Here is a 16,305-nt window from a genome sequence, read left to right on the forward strand (position 1 = left end):
CCCCCCCCCCCCAGACTTCTTCAACAGACTATAATTATTATAGGTATCTAATAACATAAACGATTCCTAATCCAACCATAGTAAAATTAATAAAATTCCTTTAATAACCATTTTTTTCATATTTTTAGGACGCTTCAACTAGAACATTATAATGTATATTGTATTTATGGCTAGGAAGTAATTTTTTTAGGAGCCCCCCCCCAAAAAAAAAAAAAAATTAACCCTGGATCCACCACTGATTAAGATTGACATTGGAAAATATAGGGGCACCATAAAAAATAAATAGCCCAGGGGCACTTACGGCGGCGTGTGATCTTAAAATTTCAGAAACAATATAGTTGCTGCTGAGCTGTAGCCTGCAAGTATACTTACTAAACGAGACTATCGTGAGGAGTACCTGCTGCACTGCGTATAATATAGTATACTATATTATTATGTATATTGGATATAACAGACGTAAAACTCAAGACTTTGAAAACGCTTATAAGTGATGGCTCGCCACCGGAAACGCCAATTGTGCGGGGCACGACTTTTTCTCGACCGAATCATGTATTGTCGTCTTCGCGAGGCCGACCCGTTGGTCGTCGTCATTCGAAACAAACGTTGTAATGCAACACAATACATACATTATATTACTATAAGTGTGTGTGTGTATGTGTGTGTGTGTGTAGGAGACTTTCCGAGTCTCTTTACTACCTACATAAAAATATATGACTCTCGGGCCCCTCTTTTACGACTGTTAAATTATTATTAAATACGGCGATGTCGGTTAAATGCTCTTAGTGAGAATCGAGTTGTAAGCACCGTTGGTCAACTTCTCACCGGTATAAAAATATACAGAAATAGTTAATATTTTTGCTTCATGAGCCATTGACCATTGCCCGTTGCATTCAGGCTATACGTTAAAAATGTAATGACGGCCGAGTGATCCAATCTATGCAAATCACAACTGCAAGACGTTATAAACCTTTTTAGTCCTGGAGGTGCACCGGGCACGGATCTCCCCACTGACGTATTCGAGAGCTTATATCGCGAGAGTTCGGGGAGGGAAGCGAAAAAATATAATATTTATAAAACGAGTTGTACGTCAGATATACTATATATTTGTTTCATGTGACTATAGTCTAGACTAGCCACCATGGACAACCGCGGTTGTATGGTATGGATAATATAATATTCTATTATAGACATCTTAAATCATGGCTTGCCAAAATACAATATTGCACAATGCGCATTTTCCTCAGTCTTATAAAAATAAAAATAAATAAAAAAAGGTGGGTAAGTGGATGTCGCTCTGCTGTACAGTAGGTTACAAGTGGGTCACTGTATAATGGATAGCATTAAATTTGAATTCAATGATATAATATCACTGTATAAGAAAAACGATTCTGAGCGGAGACGGTTTGTCAGTCTAGATATTAGACATACCAATTATAGGTATACTTATCTATAGTATTAAAAAAAAATTGACCAATAATAGGTATTAATAATAAATTCCAAATTAATCATATCACAATATCCATTAGGTAACGCGTTATACATCAACAACAAACCGTGGTACTATCATAGATATATAATAGTATACTTTAGAAGTTTCAAGTACACACAAATAATATTATACAATCACAACAAAATAACTAAAATAGTTATTTCGGGTTTTTTATACGTAATTTCGTCCAAATTTGAACTTAAAACGACTATAAAAATAAACTGTGCTTATGTATTTCTTAAAATTTTTGGTAACAGAATTAAATGTTTACGTGGAATCTTGTTTTAAATTTTCAATCCTAAGATATAAAAGTTGAACATTTTATAAATTTTTAACTACAAAATAATTATTCAATTTTAAATTTGGTAAATTTTGTCAAGATTTTAACTTCAAATGCTTATAAAAAATAATTGTGCCTATGTATTTTTAATATTTCTCAACTGCTGTTGTAACAATGTATCGGGAGCCTTGTATTCATTTTTTACACTTTTTGGCTCAATAGATAAAACTTTATTGATATTTATAGAAAAAAAAACTAAAAAAATTAAAAACTTACAATGTCCGTAAACAGCTCAAAACAAATCAAAATATTTTGAAAATGTTATCATGTATAGTAAATGGGAATATAAACAACTAGTGAAAATGTCATGTATCTCTAGTCATTCGTTTTAAAGTTAGGTACACCAAAAACCAAAATCAATTTTCTCGAAAACAGATTTTGCGTAAAAATGCCCGTTTTTCTTTAATTTTTCTTTTGTTTTTCACGGCGCTTTTGAAAACTATTGAAGAAAATCCAAACACTTTTACTGTCCTAAAATGTGATGACAGACACAAAAAAAAATAAAAAAAGAACACACATCATTGTAAAATCAATACATTCTTTGTTCCACTCAGAATCTAAAATAAATAATTTAATAACAATAATAAAAGATCTTGGGGGAGGGCTAGTATTGTAATACACGATGTCGTTTTAGTGTTTTACTCGTTATAATTATTAATTGCCTTCGAATAAATAAAACGCAAACACTTTTGTAGTACAGCAGTGTGTGTATTGTGTCCTAAAGAAAACCTACAACTGCGGTATTGTAGCGTTATAAATTCATTCCTTTTTAATACGTTTTTTACGAAGCATAATAGTATAATACTACCTACCTACCTATGTAAACAATACTTTTGTCTAATTATTATTATCGTGTAATGTATGGTTAATTTCATTTAAGTAGGTATCTACGCAATAATAGCCTACAATTCCAAGAACAATTATAGTATTCATGTTGTTATTATAATCAGAATAAATTACGAATAATTTCTAATTATTACTTATTACCTAGTAATTGCTGTTATGCAGAAATTCGGACATTTTTTTCGCAAGTTCATGTTATCACTAGGACGAAAGATGGAAATATAATCAATCGAGGTAAACAAGAGTGTGCACTCGATCCGATGTAGATGTACAAATGTACATATTATATGTAATACCTATACATCGGAATAAAGGTTTATAAGGCCAACTAAGGTCACGCGTTTGGACCACTTGATTGGTCACAGGTATACTCGTTATGTGTATATAAGTGCGTTACTGCAGTTGTACAGCATATTTTTCCCACCTGCACTTTGTGACATTAAGTAGTAAATGCATTTTAGTATTTGTATATCGTATAATAATATGTTCTTGATCAATTTTCGTTTCTTCCCGAGGGTAATTAGTAACCATGCCATGTTTGGTGAGCATATTGCTTCGCTTAAAAAATCAGAATTTACCTTGTTACTTACTCGTAAGTAGGTGGTTGCATAACCATGTCAACTTCTAACTTAAATAGTCAAACATGTACTAAGTTGTGAGGGTTTTACCGCGTCATCCAAGTGTAAAAATTTTTTTAAGAATTCAGTCGTCGTCAGAGTAGATCAGACCTACGTCTATTGGGTGGACCTACCTATATTTTAGCGTATTGTAGGTGGAGAACGAACGTGAAAAAAACAGCCGCCTGATTTAATCGTATGCAGTTTTGGTTTGTTTTTTTTGTGAATTCATTACATGGTTCTAGTAGAGTACTAGACGGACTATAGGCACTATGGCCTACATACTACGTGTATATATTATTATCACCAACGCCACCGCTCATGCACGCGCGAACATAATAATATAAAGAACCAAAAGTTAAAATTAATAGGGTCCTGGTCGGCGTTCGAGTCGTTCGCTAGTGAAGTTCGTTGATTTCCCATTTGATTACGTTCGGACGTAAATAATATTGTTAAAACACATAAATGTTGGAAAAAATCTTGAAAATACAATTTCCAGCTGGAGTGTTGCACTGAAAGCACTAAACACGTAATTTGTATACAGCCGTAAAATAACGCTTTCAGGTGTAGTCCAGAGAAAAAATTGTTGTTTTTTTTTTAATACATTAAACTAATAATAATATAGACTGTATAATTATATAAACGTTCGAATGAAATATATCAATCACTGCACGCATCTGCGTTGACGGTGTTATGCGATAACTGTAACGGAAAAATCGATTGGAAGAGCCTGGCGGAATACCTATGTTTATATATATATGATAATTGTAGGCAAGTACGCCTTTTACAAACAATATTAAATCAAAATTCAGGTTTAATTATTAGTATCTGACCGATGTCATACAATTACCACAATCGTCCATTTTTACACAAGTTGTTATAATATAATATGTGTTATATAATATTAGGTACCTAACTATGCCTACGTTAAATATAATATTATTTTAAATGATTATAATTTCGATATATTTTATCGAGCCTAAACGTTAAGTGAATACTATCGTTATCGTATCTACTATAAATAATTATTGTAGAGCCGTAGTTGTTGATATAGACTATAGGCCATATAGGTGGACCATGGACAAAATATCATAACAACACAATAATATAATATAGGTATAAATGGATAAATATAATATAAAACGTACATTTTACTAAATTAGCATATTATTAGATATAAATGTTTGTATTACCCGTATAATATAATTTATAAATTATAATTATATGCTGTGGATTTAGAGTGACAAGTATTATATGGCGTTTATGTGACGTATACATAATGTATAGTATAGTGCTATATAGTCGTATCGATCGTTGACATTTATATCGTCAAATTCTCGCGATTAATTATTACCTATACACGCCCTATATTATATACCTAACTTAACCTATATACTTAAGTCTCGAAATATTATAATATCGTCAAGACTTGAATATTACGACTAAAATATAAACGTATAACCAATGTTTTATATTGCCACGACAAGACGTGTGACGCTGTTTTAACTTATTGTCAGCTTATTACTTAGTGGTAGGCGGCACTTATAGCTAGATAGGTAACAATAATAATATAAACGTTAAAAAAACTTTTGTGGGTACTCACTGCGAACGCAAAGTTGAAAAAAAACAAAATGTATTTGATCGTGGACGTGCCTAAACCCATTTCGATGCGGTTTTATGCGACTGAAAAACAAAAAAAAACAGAAATATCTCCTGACGACGATTATACGACGCGACGCCCGGACGCGTAACACTGGCGACGATAGGTTACTACTATCTTACAACAGTTGTAGAACAAATATTATAAATTACAATAATAAAAAAGAAAACAAACTACTACGACGGCGACAGAGACGTTTGTGTCATCAAATACGATGCGTGCATAGAGCGTTGTGTAGCGTACGTGAACGGCGGCAAACTGTAGCGACGGGCGGCGGCGGCGAGAGAACGTGTTGCTCGCGTTTGTTTTGATCGGCTTGAAACGGGAACGCGAACCGCGAGCGTGTACGCCGCCGACAGGTTGCGTGGCCGGACGGGACGCCATCTGATGGCATAAATCGGCAGAAACCAAAAGTTCAGACCAGATAGATAGGTATCTTAAACCGTGGTTTAGACCAAGCCACCGCCGAGGTGTAGTAATATAATAATAATACGATTATATGGCTATATGCAGCCGTCAAAAGTCACTAACTCCAAAAACGTAGGTACCTAGTTCTTCAGGAAACAAAAAACAGTTTTCAGCACTGAATATTAGTCTGCAGTAGCGTAAGAGGTATCACCGTGTTTACTGTTTACTATTTAAATAAATGTATTCAAATTTTAAACAACTGGTTTATAATTATTAATAAAAATATCCTACGTATAAAAGGCATTTTGATAATATGATTGTTTATGTAAAATTACGTTCATATGGTTATATACTTACCTATATATAACTATATAATATATATGCAATGCGCACGCAGGGCTAGTAAGCGGCTATCGAACGATTGAGAACGTTATACCTTTTTGGCCGAACGATTGAGAACACTTCAAATTAACAAAGAACTTACCGCTGACCCCAAAAAAATCCAAAAAAGAATACTATTGAGAACAAATTTACGTGCAACGATGCCATATCATTTATTTGACTATTGAAAGATTCATGCCCGTATGCATAAAATATTTATTCTTGAAAAAAGTCATGTAATACAAAATATATAATATGAATAAAAAATGTAAAATATTATGTAGAACTTATAAAAATATGTAATACACAGAACACTTTTTTAAACATGCTCACCTCCATTTATCCCTTTAATAATACTGATTTTAATTATACCAGAAGATCATATTTTCAAATTCCTGATAATTTTGTACTACTCAAGGAATGTCCAGTGGGCTGTGGCGATACAAACTTCAATTTTTCAAAAGAAAATCCCCCTTTTTTACTGTAAATTATTTAGCGCGTGATTCTCTTGAAAATGTTGAAGTATCTAAATCAAAATTCTGATATGTAAGTAGTTTTTGAGTTATTAAAATATTAATACTAAGGATAATAATCCTTAAATACGGTTTTACAAAATATAAACTTTATGTAATATTAGATTTAGGTAGTAATCATGAAGTTTTGATAGATCATTATTCATTAGTAATTATTACCAATCATTAGTAATCATTAGTACTAACATTTTCAAATCATATAAGCCCCCAAATCTACCTACTTAACCTATTGGCTATTGCCATAGGGCATAGACATATTATTCTTAGTATTGATCGTTTGTAGCTATTTTCTATATTGTTTCTACTTGAGTTTCAATTATAATTTTAATAACATTTAACATGATATATTGCTGGATTATTTCAATATCAACAAATTATCGTGCACACATTTATTATCATTCAATTAAATTTGGCAACTTTGGAAAAAAAAATAAAATATCGAGCGTTCTCATTCGTGTCACCAAAAATGCCGTTTTCAATCGTATTTTACCGTAGTAAGCCTCACCCCCCATAAGTCGAAATTGATTAAAACTTCAATGGGGGGATAACAATATTAACATCAATGTTAGCGGGGGACTTCGATTCTACCAAACTAAAAAGGTTCTTGAGGGACTTGGGGGGGAAGCACCCTCAAGCCACTCCCCGATTTCCGCCAATGCCCCCCCAAAAATACCTTCGTCCTTGAAAAGGTATTTCTGAAATTCCTCCCTCCTCTATGTAGTATCAGTAGAAAGTAATTTCGGGAAAATTGTTATTAGCACAACCTCCTCCGAAAAAAATTCTGTGTTGGTACATATTATAATGTTTAACAATAAATTTTCTTTATGCTTTAATTTATAAACTAACAGAATACATTTTTAATCTAGTATGTACACATACATAATATACTATAGTACCTATATTGGTACAAATGTACAACATAACATATTACATTTTTGTACCTATACATTTAAGAAGACACAACACCCGCATGTGTTATCTCCGTCTTACAAACGCGTAACATATAATTACGCTCAGAAATTCAAGTTTAAAAAAATTGCCTGTTTCAAATAGAGAAACACGTCTTTTTTTTATTTTAACGAAATTCCATATCATCGATCCATAATTGTTAAAAAAAAAAAAGCTGCGTACAATGACATAAAATACATCCTGTATATTTTTTGTATAGTGAATAATCGTGAAACAATCGTTAATAATTTATATGTAATGGTACAATTATTTTAAGCTCAAGTTGAAAGGGCCCCCTCTAAGTGTATGGTATCCCGGGGCCCAATTGACCCTTAATCCGGGCTTGTCTGTAGGTTTTCTGGTTTTCAGTAGACAGTATTTAAATTTTTACACGATATCTTGACAATGGTTTTACAAAAATAAATATAAATTTAATATTGGATATTTGGATGTAGTGTTTATTATAGCCTGTACTCTATTTTATTCAAAATTATAAATTTGTTTTATATTTTATACTTTTGATTTACTATGGAGATTATAAAATCGAATAAAGCCATAAAAGTGGTGACAATTAGTTAGGTATGTCTCAAAGGCAGTGAATGGTTATGTTATTAAGTATATTTGGAAATCTAAAATAACTTGGAAGTGTTCTAAGAGGTGTTCTATGATATACAGTGCCGCATTTAGACATTTTGCGCCCCGGTGCAAAAAAAATTGGCGCCCCCCAAGCTCCAGTGAAAAAAAATTGCTTCCCCCTAAGGGGCCTACCCACGAAAAATATGGGAGATAGATCCTCATTAACCTATAGATTTTGAGCACAGAAAAGAATATTTTTTTTATAATGTGTGCTTTTTTTAAAAATATTGTTTAGTAATAAAATTGCTTGATCCTCTCTCCGCAAAGATAGGTACATTTGAATTTATGTCGCCTAAACCTTGCTCATAATTCATCATATGAATTGTTTTTTTTAATATATTTAAGTAGTTTGTAGGTATTTCATGAATAAATAAAATAAAATTATATAAAACTATACAAATTAATATTAATTAAAAAAATGTCAAACGGCATAATACTAATATACTATTTATATAATACTGTTATTAAAATAATGAAAATTATACAATTTTAATAATTCACAAGTAAACATATTTCTGGCCACAACATTTTGGCGCCCCTAAAATACTGGCGCCCGGGGCAGTTGTACTTACCCAGGGCCAGTGGCAGACTTAACTTCAATTTTTAATGACGCATTTTCATAATTAAGTACTTACCACCACCACCACCATCCTATTTTTACTTATAACAATGTTATGATCTAAATAAAATGAGATCAAAAGAGCCAAAAGGTCCGGATTTAGCATGTAATTCTGAGCCACAGTAACGGGGTGGCATCACCTCCTTTGAAAAGTTGACTGCGTCAAAATTGAGCGCTTCAGCTCGCCACTGCCCCCCCCCCCCCAATAATGCGGCCCTAATGATACACCAATCTTCAAAGAAAAGAGCCCGAATTAGAAACCGAGCATACAGTATTATACTTTAACCAACAAAATATTTATACTATAAATATCGTATTATACTTTTAGATTCTGAGTGGAGCGAGGAAGCTATTGGATTTACAATGGTGTTTATTTTAGCAAATTGGATCAAGATGGTACTTAAAAGAGGTCATTTTTCGATTTTCTCAATAGTTATTCAATGCCACAAGAAAACCACCGAAAAATTACAAAAACCGCTAAAAATGGGATTTTATTTTCTAACGCTTTTTTTATCACCATAGAAACGAATAAAAAATTATAATATTATAATATTAATAATTCAACTTACATGATAAAATAAATAATAACAGTATAAAATATCCAAACTGACAAACCGTCTCCGCTCAGAATCGTTTTTCTTATACAATGATATTATATCATTGAATTCAAGTCTAATACAATCCATTATACAATGACCCACTTGTAATCTACTGTACAGCAGAGCGACATTCACTTATCTGCTTTTTTGAGTTATTATTATTATTTTACAGTCGAAAATTGACTGATGAGTGATGAGTAACACTACATTTTCCGAAAAACCAGAAAACACAATTAACTGTAAAATACCATGTCCAATACAAACACAAATGCAAATCAAAAGATAATAAATAGGCACTGAATAAGTACCTACCTACCTACCTACCGAAAATTTTAAATTGAGATAATTTGATTTAAAGGCTTTTAAAATCCTCAAAATTGTGTCCACCATAGTCTATCAAATATAAACTATGTAGATTTTGAAGACTTCAAAGGCGCAATTTCAATTTTTGACTTGGGGGGGGCTGAATATATTAAAGGCAAGCTTCTGCTAAGCAATATAGCTTAAGCAATATGCTATAAGCATTGCAATATAGCATTTAAAATTGTATGTTCTAGGTTTTTTTTAAGGGGGGGGGGGGGCTACGGCTAAGTTTGAGGGGGGCTTAGCCACCCCTGAGCCCCTCCCAATTTGCGCCTATGTTTGAAGTACAAGATGAATTTACTCTTCAAAGTGAGGAAGTAGCAATGCAAGTAGAAATATTACTTGCATTGCTATTTACTGTGAATAGGTACCTACACTAGGTACCCCATTGAGCACTTAAGAGTTAAAACACTTCTGGATGAAGCTAGATTAGAATATTACGATAAAGTTCTATTTAATAATTATTTGATACAAACATAATTACATTTTTATTAATTTATTAAATATTTAAATTATTTAAGTTTTCATTATTCACAACCACAATAACCGACAGACAATACACGAAATTCAAATGTGTCAATGGTTCCATCAAAACTGGGGTCAATCTTCACTATTTAATACTCAACCATATAATATGAACTTAGGCATAAACCAAGACATTTCATTCATTTTCATTTCAATTTTCTATTTGAAATGATTATAATTGTATTTTTATTTTCTACACTGACTATTATAAACATTGTAAAATATTATGAATATTTAAATTATTTCAACAGAATTAAATATTATTTTACCAAACAAATAATAAACATCAGATAAAATAAATTATTATTTATCATAAGTATTGAAAATATATTTAATTATGAATTAGGTTTTTATGCACTGAAAGGTAGGAAATAATGATTTGATTTCCGTTTAATTTTCAAGTTTTCTGTAGGTATTTAATAAATTATAACACATTATTTATATAAAATTATAAAGCTACAATTAATTAATGAATTATATTTATGTATTAATTCCCTACACTGTATTATTATAATATTATTTATATGTTATAAATTGTGCTACTTATAATGCGACATAATAATATTTACATTTGTATTACATATTTTCATAGCGTATCTCATCACTTAAAATTAATCTATGTTAACTTTTATTAAATAACATTTTATAATTTTTACTATAACATGTATTAAATATAAATTCTTTCAAAGATAATTTTTTATGAAGCATATCAAATTTATTTTTCCTTGGCTAAAACCATTATGCTAAAATGTTTTATAAAGTTTCATCTCCATCATTAATAGATCGTAATTATCTACATACTAAACAAAATTTGTAACAAGTAACATTATGATTATATCAAATTTTCCGATGATAGTTGAGAACATTGCAAGATACATACAAAAAAATAGTACAAGTGTTTATCTAACCTAACCAGTTATCACCATAACATATGTAAAATATACCACTTGATTTGGAAAAAATCACCATTCCTTGAAATTGTTGTAGAAATAATAAATTATGCTCAATTAACTCAAGGGTTATCTCATTATTATTATTAGTTAAGATTTATTAACAGAGAACTTTTTCATTGATATTTGATATTTTACAAATGTACCAATAAAAATTATTTAAATAACAGCAGTAATATAACGGACTATGGAAAAAAAAAAAAATTGAGTACAAATAATAAAATATCTGGAGCATGTAAAATTTAAGGAAATATGACGAGACTGCAATTTAAACAATCATAATGATGAATATATTTATAGTTTATAAATTAAAAGTGACAAGACCTTCTCATAAACCAATTTTCATTTTACAATTCATAAAGTATTATAATAGAAGTTCTCAGTAGACAATGTCATCACTGCTCAATATTTTATTTATTAAGATACAGCACGAGCTTACAAGCAATACTCAAACACTATAAAGTTTCAATAACAAATTTAAGTTTAAAAATGTCACATAATAAATTTCTGATGCACAAATAATTGTATACAATTGTATTTTTAATATCAGTCTTGATTTTTCTTAACTATTATAAAAAGCCATTCATTAATTATTTTCTTCTTCTTCTTCTTCTTCTTCAACTAGGTTCTTGCTTAGTAATAATTTGGAACTCTCCGGAAAATTTTTTTGTAGCCAAATAATAACATTTCAGTTTCTGGTTCACTGAGCCTATCATAGAAATCTTTGATACCCTGAAAATTAAAATAAATTAATATAATAATTAATAACAATAGTAATTAAGCTAAAAAAAAATAAAATGTAGTTCAGGAATAAGAATTAGATTTTGAAACAATATAAAATTAAAAAAAAGTAAAAAATTAATAATACCTATATAATATATTAATACATATATTATTTTACACATTTTAGAGGTAGATTCTATAGATATTAGAATATCAGATATTATGGGTACTTTCTAGCATATTATTTTAAACATAACATCAAAAATATGTCATCTTCACAATTTTATATCTATAAGAATTTAGAACCGCAAATACGTAGAAAATTATTGTAATAAATTGATAATTTCACACAAATGACAAAATAACAAAAAAGAATAAATAGCTTAATAGCAATAAGAAGTTTATTCCACTTTAATAGAAATGTAATGAAATATATTTGTATATTAGAATACCCAACCTTTATTTTATTCTATTTTTATTTATCTTGTATTCCAAATCATATCTCTATTCATAAAAGACCATTTAGGGCCGTTCTTACAATGTACGGTAAAGGGTCGGTTAACGCTAACCAACTGATAACAGATTTTTTACCGGCAGAATTTGGGCGGTTAAGTGTCGGTTAACTTTAACCGGACATTGTAAGAACGGCCCTTAGATACAATTTCATGCATTCATCAGAAATCAAACAATTTTAAATACGTTTTTCATTAATTTATGTTTAAATGTGCTGCTGGCTTTTACAAGAATTATATTAACTAAACATATACAATGTAATTAGATTAGTAGATTTGTTGTTTGTATTTAATTGAATTTACTAAATATAAGAGCCTTTGTAAATAGAAAACCGTATTAATAAATGACAGTTAATTCTATAAACTTGTGTAGATAACAAAAAAATGTATCTAATTTCTATGAATTTCAAAAATTATACTTAGTAATCAATTAATTAATTAAATAAATACCAAGGATAATCGTAAAACTGAGTCTGGTGGATCGTTTACTAACATTAGTTTTTCCTTTTTTGACAGATTAATTGGCATATGTTTTAATTTGATAAGGAATTCCCTTATTTTATTTGGATTCTGTTCTGCACATGCTCTTTGCTCTAAATACTTGTTAACCTGTGAAAAAAACCAATATTTGCTAACATTTTCAACAATCTTAAAACATTGTAATGAATTAAAAGATTAAATTTGACATACTTCATATAAAATTGTTGAATGGTTCATGCCTCCAATGAGTTTTGTATTTTCTTGAGTTTTTTTTAGTAATTCAAAAACCTGAAACAGTAATAATTATATTTTTAAATTAAGACCTAAGATAAATTATTTCACATTTGAATATTTTACTCGTTTCTCTATTCTTCTTATCAATTTTATAAGAAAAACCAAACTAATCTTATCTTTTATTTTTTAAACATACCATTGATTTCCATCTTGTGTCTAATGTTATACTTATATTTTTATTATTTTTATTATATTTACAAAAATTTTCTAACTAAAAAAATTATAATTTATAAACACTTGGACACAGACAGTAAAATAATTGTACTGCATACAATCATAAACTTTGTCTTTATGCATATAATATAGAGCCTAATATGGTATTCGGTCATTACACAGTATGCTACTATGCTTTTAAGTTTAGGTCATTTAAGAATTAACAATATTTTGATATCTATAATATCAGGGCTCCTATTTTTTCAAAGTGACTGTGCACGACACAATGCACCATTTGCATTAGTAATTTATCCTGCACTTTTCTTAGCTACTTTACAATCTTGTCTTATTATTTAACAAGGTAAATATTAACACAGTGAAGATTAATCGGGCAATAGACTGAAGATTGTTAATATTGTGTAAATTACACACAATACTGTTAAAAGATCACAGATTTATCTAAGTAGAAACTGCACGTCTTGGTAAATTAACTTATAAACTTATCATTTTACCTACTACCGACTCGCAATACATGACACATGCAAAACAATTACAAAAGTCTTTTATAATTTCAGGTTGATCTAAATCAAAAAATACAGAGCGACCATTAAATTTAATTATAAACCTTACTCAATTCAAAGTATGTTGTCGATATTCTTGTAAAAGAGCACAGGGCGATTAATCCTCAATATTACCTACATTTTGAACATTATATCTACATAAAAAAAATCGGCTGCATTCATAAAAAAATGTGAAAAAGACCAGAATAATAAATTAGAACTAATTCTTGGAAAACAGATAGCATTATTTTTTGAAAATTGTTTTATCTAATTAGGGAAATATAAAAGGCTCCAAACTTTACATCAGACAAATATTTAATATGATTTTGTCCATGTTAGGTAGATATCTAAATAAAATATATTAGTTGATACAGTATAAATCGCTTTTATTCACAATCCCAAAATTAACTTCAACAGAGTACTGAGTGTCATTTTCACCGGATAGTTGGTTGCTTGTGTATTATAGTTGCAATTCAAAAAACAAAAAGACCAAAATTTATCATGTAGAAACTCTTAACAATTTAAATCATATCCAACTGGTCAATTTCAATGAAAATCCAATAGTATTAGGTATGCACATAAAAGTATAAGATCATTGATCACAGTAAACATTTTTTAAATTTCATGTTAAATCTTAGAAAACTTTTAGAGTAACCATAATATTATTAACTAATAGGTACTGGTAGTAAGTAGGTAATCATTGTACAAATAACTTTACCTCGTTGTTACAGAGTACGGCTACTTGTGGATTTTTTCTATATAAAAAGAAAAAGACAAATCAGTAAGAAACAAAGGGCAATATATTGCAGATAGATAATTCTTTTGCAATTTAATACTTACACCTCCATTTTCGTCGTTGTATAAATAGTACAATTACTATATGATATGGTATTTGATAATAATTAATAAGAGAAAAACGATTATACGTTTAAAAGCTTATTGAAACTCAACTATAAATAAATTCAAATTTAAAACCACTATACCTATTACGTAGGTACTAAATGGACAATGGTACATATGAAAATAGTAAAATAGTAAATATAAATTTAATATTTGAATTTATTGTTGTGTAAAATTTGTAGAATGTAGATACAGTCCCATATCACATTGTAAGTTATCATCACAATCGTTATCACTTATCATCACTTGGCGCAACAGTGTAGACATGGTCGGGAACTACAAAATTATATTTTACCAACAAAAATATTATGTCATGGACCATGGTTAAAAATTGAAGTTTAAAGTAAAATCAAAGTTTATATACTAATCAATGATAATACTTACATAAAATATAATTTTCAAAATTGTTAAGAATTATGGACATTTTAAAAAACTAGGACAGTGACCATTTAACATTAAAAAAAAACCTATAAAGTCCACTTAAATACCGAGATCAACAAAGTGGTTTCTATGTAACTATTTCCATGCAAAAGTAATTCAACAAATTATACAAAGTTAATAATATAATACACAATAATAATCGAAATTATTTGTAAACTATTGAGTAGTGATAATTTTAAAAAATTACTAAAATTAAAAAAAATTAACTCGTTAATAAAAAATTTCTGCAAAGATATGTCTTGCACTTTATATATTTTTTTATTTGTATGTTCACTAGTAAAACATGCCCTTGGTGTATTTGGATTCTTTAAAAGTGTACTAGGAATTCGTTATCGTAAGAATAACATTTTGACGTCGAAATGTTTAACTGAAAAGCAATCGGATATGAACATATGTAATGTATGTGACCAAATTCAGGAAGAATATGAATGTTGCAAGATTCAATGTTGCAGTAAAAAATCATCGGAAAGTCTAGAATCGTTTAATTGTAATATTTGTTGTAAATCCGAAAAAGTATCAAATGCTAATAAAAACCTTAAACCCTACTCTAACAAAAAACAACACAAAACGATTGACAGATTGGATTCATCAAATCTTCAGGGACGACGTAAATCTAGTGAAACTAATAATACAATCCATATTAAACTAATTGCTCGTATTATCAAGAGGTTGAAGCATCTTATAGAGATATGTATAAGTCGAAATGATACGTCAAAAAATTGTTTGGCCACAGATCGACCAACTAATAGTACTGCAGTAGCAAACCCTCAAAATGGAATAATATGTGCTTCAAAGTCAACGTGTAAAATAGAACAGTGTAAAAACGAATGCGAGAAACAGCCACAGAAAAACATCATTCCTGCAGTAAATACTTGTGCAATGCCTGTTTTTAACAACACTTTTAGTCTTCCAGAAACTAGATCCCCGAATGATTGTTTGGCCGTGGTTCAACATGGTGTAACCATTGGCTATATAATGTATTTTAAAATTGATCCCTGTGGAGTGAGCTGTTCAAAGTCGTCGTGTAACATAGAACCGGCTAAAAAAGATTGCGAGGAACCGATACCAGAATCTGTCATTCCAGTGGATACCTGCTGCAGTGAGATGCCTATTAAATGTCTATCTGAAACTAAAGCTCAACACGATTTGACACAATATTTAACTCGATGTCCAGTGGATGTTCCCTGCAGTAGACAAAATCTAATTACACCAGTAGCAGACTGCAGCAAAGAGAAATCATGTAGTGAGATGCATTCGATCGATTTATGCGCAGAAGAGGAGACTACAAAACCAAAAGAGGACTGCACTGTAGTTGATTGTAAAGATAATAA

General features: G+C 29.9%; 2 protein-coding genes across 2 annotated transcripts in view; both read right to left on the bottom strand.

Annotated features, from left to right (window-relative positions):
• The window catches only part of LOC100165185 (CD63 antigen), a 48,222-nt gene extending 42,986 nt beyond the window's left edge, over window positions 1-5,236 (bottom strand). The window contains exon 1 of the mRNA XM_016802211.2: window positions 4,893-5,236. Coding sequence (XP_016657700.1) covers window positions 4,893-4,952 — 60 coding nt within the window. The 5' untranslated portion in view covers window positions 4,953-5,236. The remainder of the gene's footprint in view (window positions 1-4,892) is intronic.
• Window positions 5,237-11,350: 6,114 nt separating this feature from the next.
• Rcp9 (calcitonin gene-related peptide-receptor component protein) lies at window positions 11,351-14,737 on the bottom strand. The gene is given in 7 exon segments (NM_001134907.1): window positions 11,351-11,535; window positions 11,537-11,584; window positions 11,586-11,643; window positions 12,597-12,755; window positions 12,837-12,914; window positions 14,352-14,388; window positions 14,474-14,737. Coding segments are annotated over 7 exon segments (426 nt in total). The 5' UTR covers window positions 14,482-14,737; the 3' UTR covers window positions 11,351-11,497.
• Window positions 14,738-16,305: the final 1,568 nt, after the last annotated feature.

This window comes from Acyrthosiphon pisum, chromosome A1 (genome assembly GCF_005508785.2).
Source record: "Acyrthosiphon pisum isolate AL4f chromosome A1, pea_aphid_22Mar2018_4r6ur, whole genome shotgun sequence".
Classification (NCBI taxonomy): Eukaryota; Metazoa; Arthropoda; class Insecta; order Hemiptera; family Aphididae; genus Acyrthosiphon; species Acyrthosiphon pisum.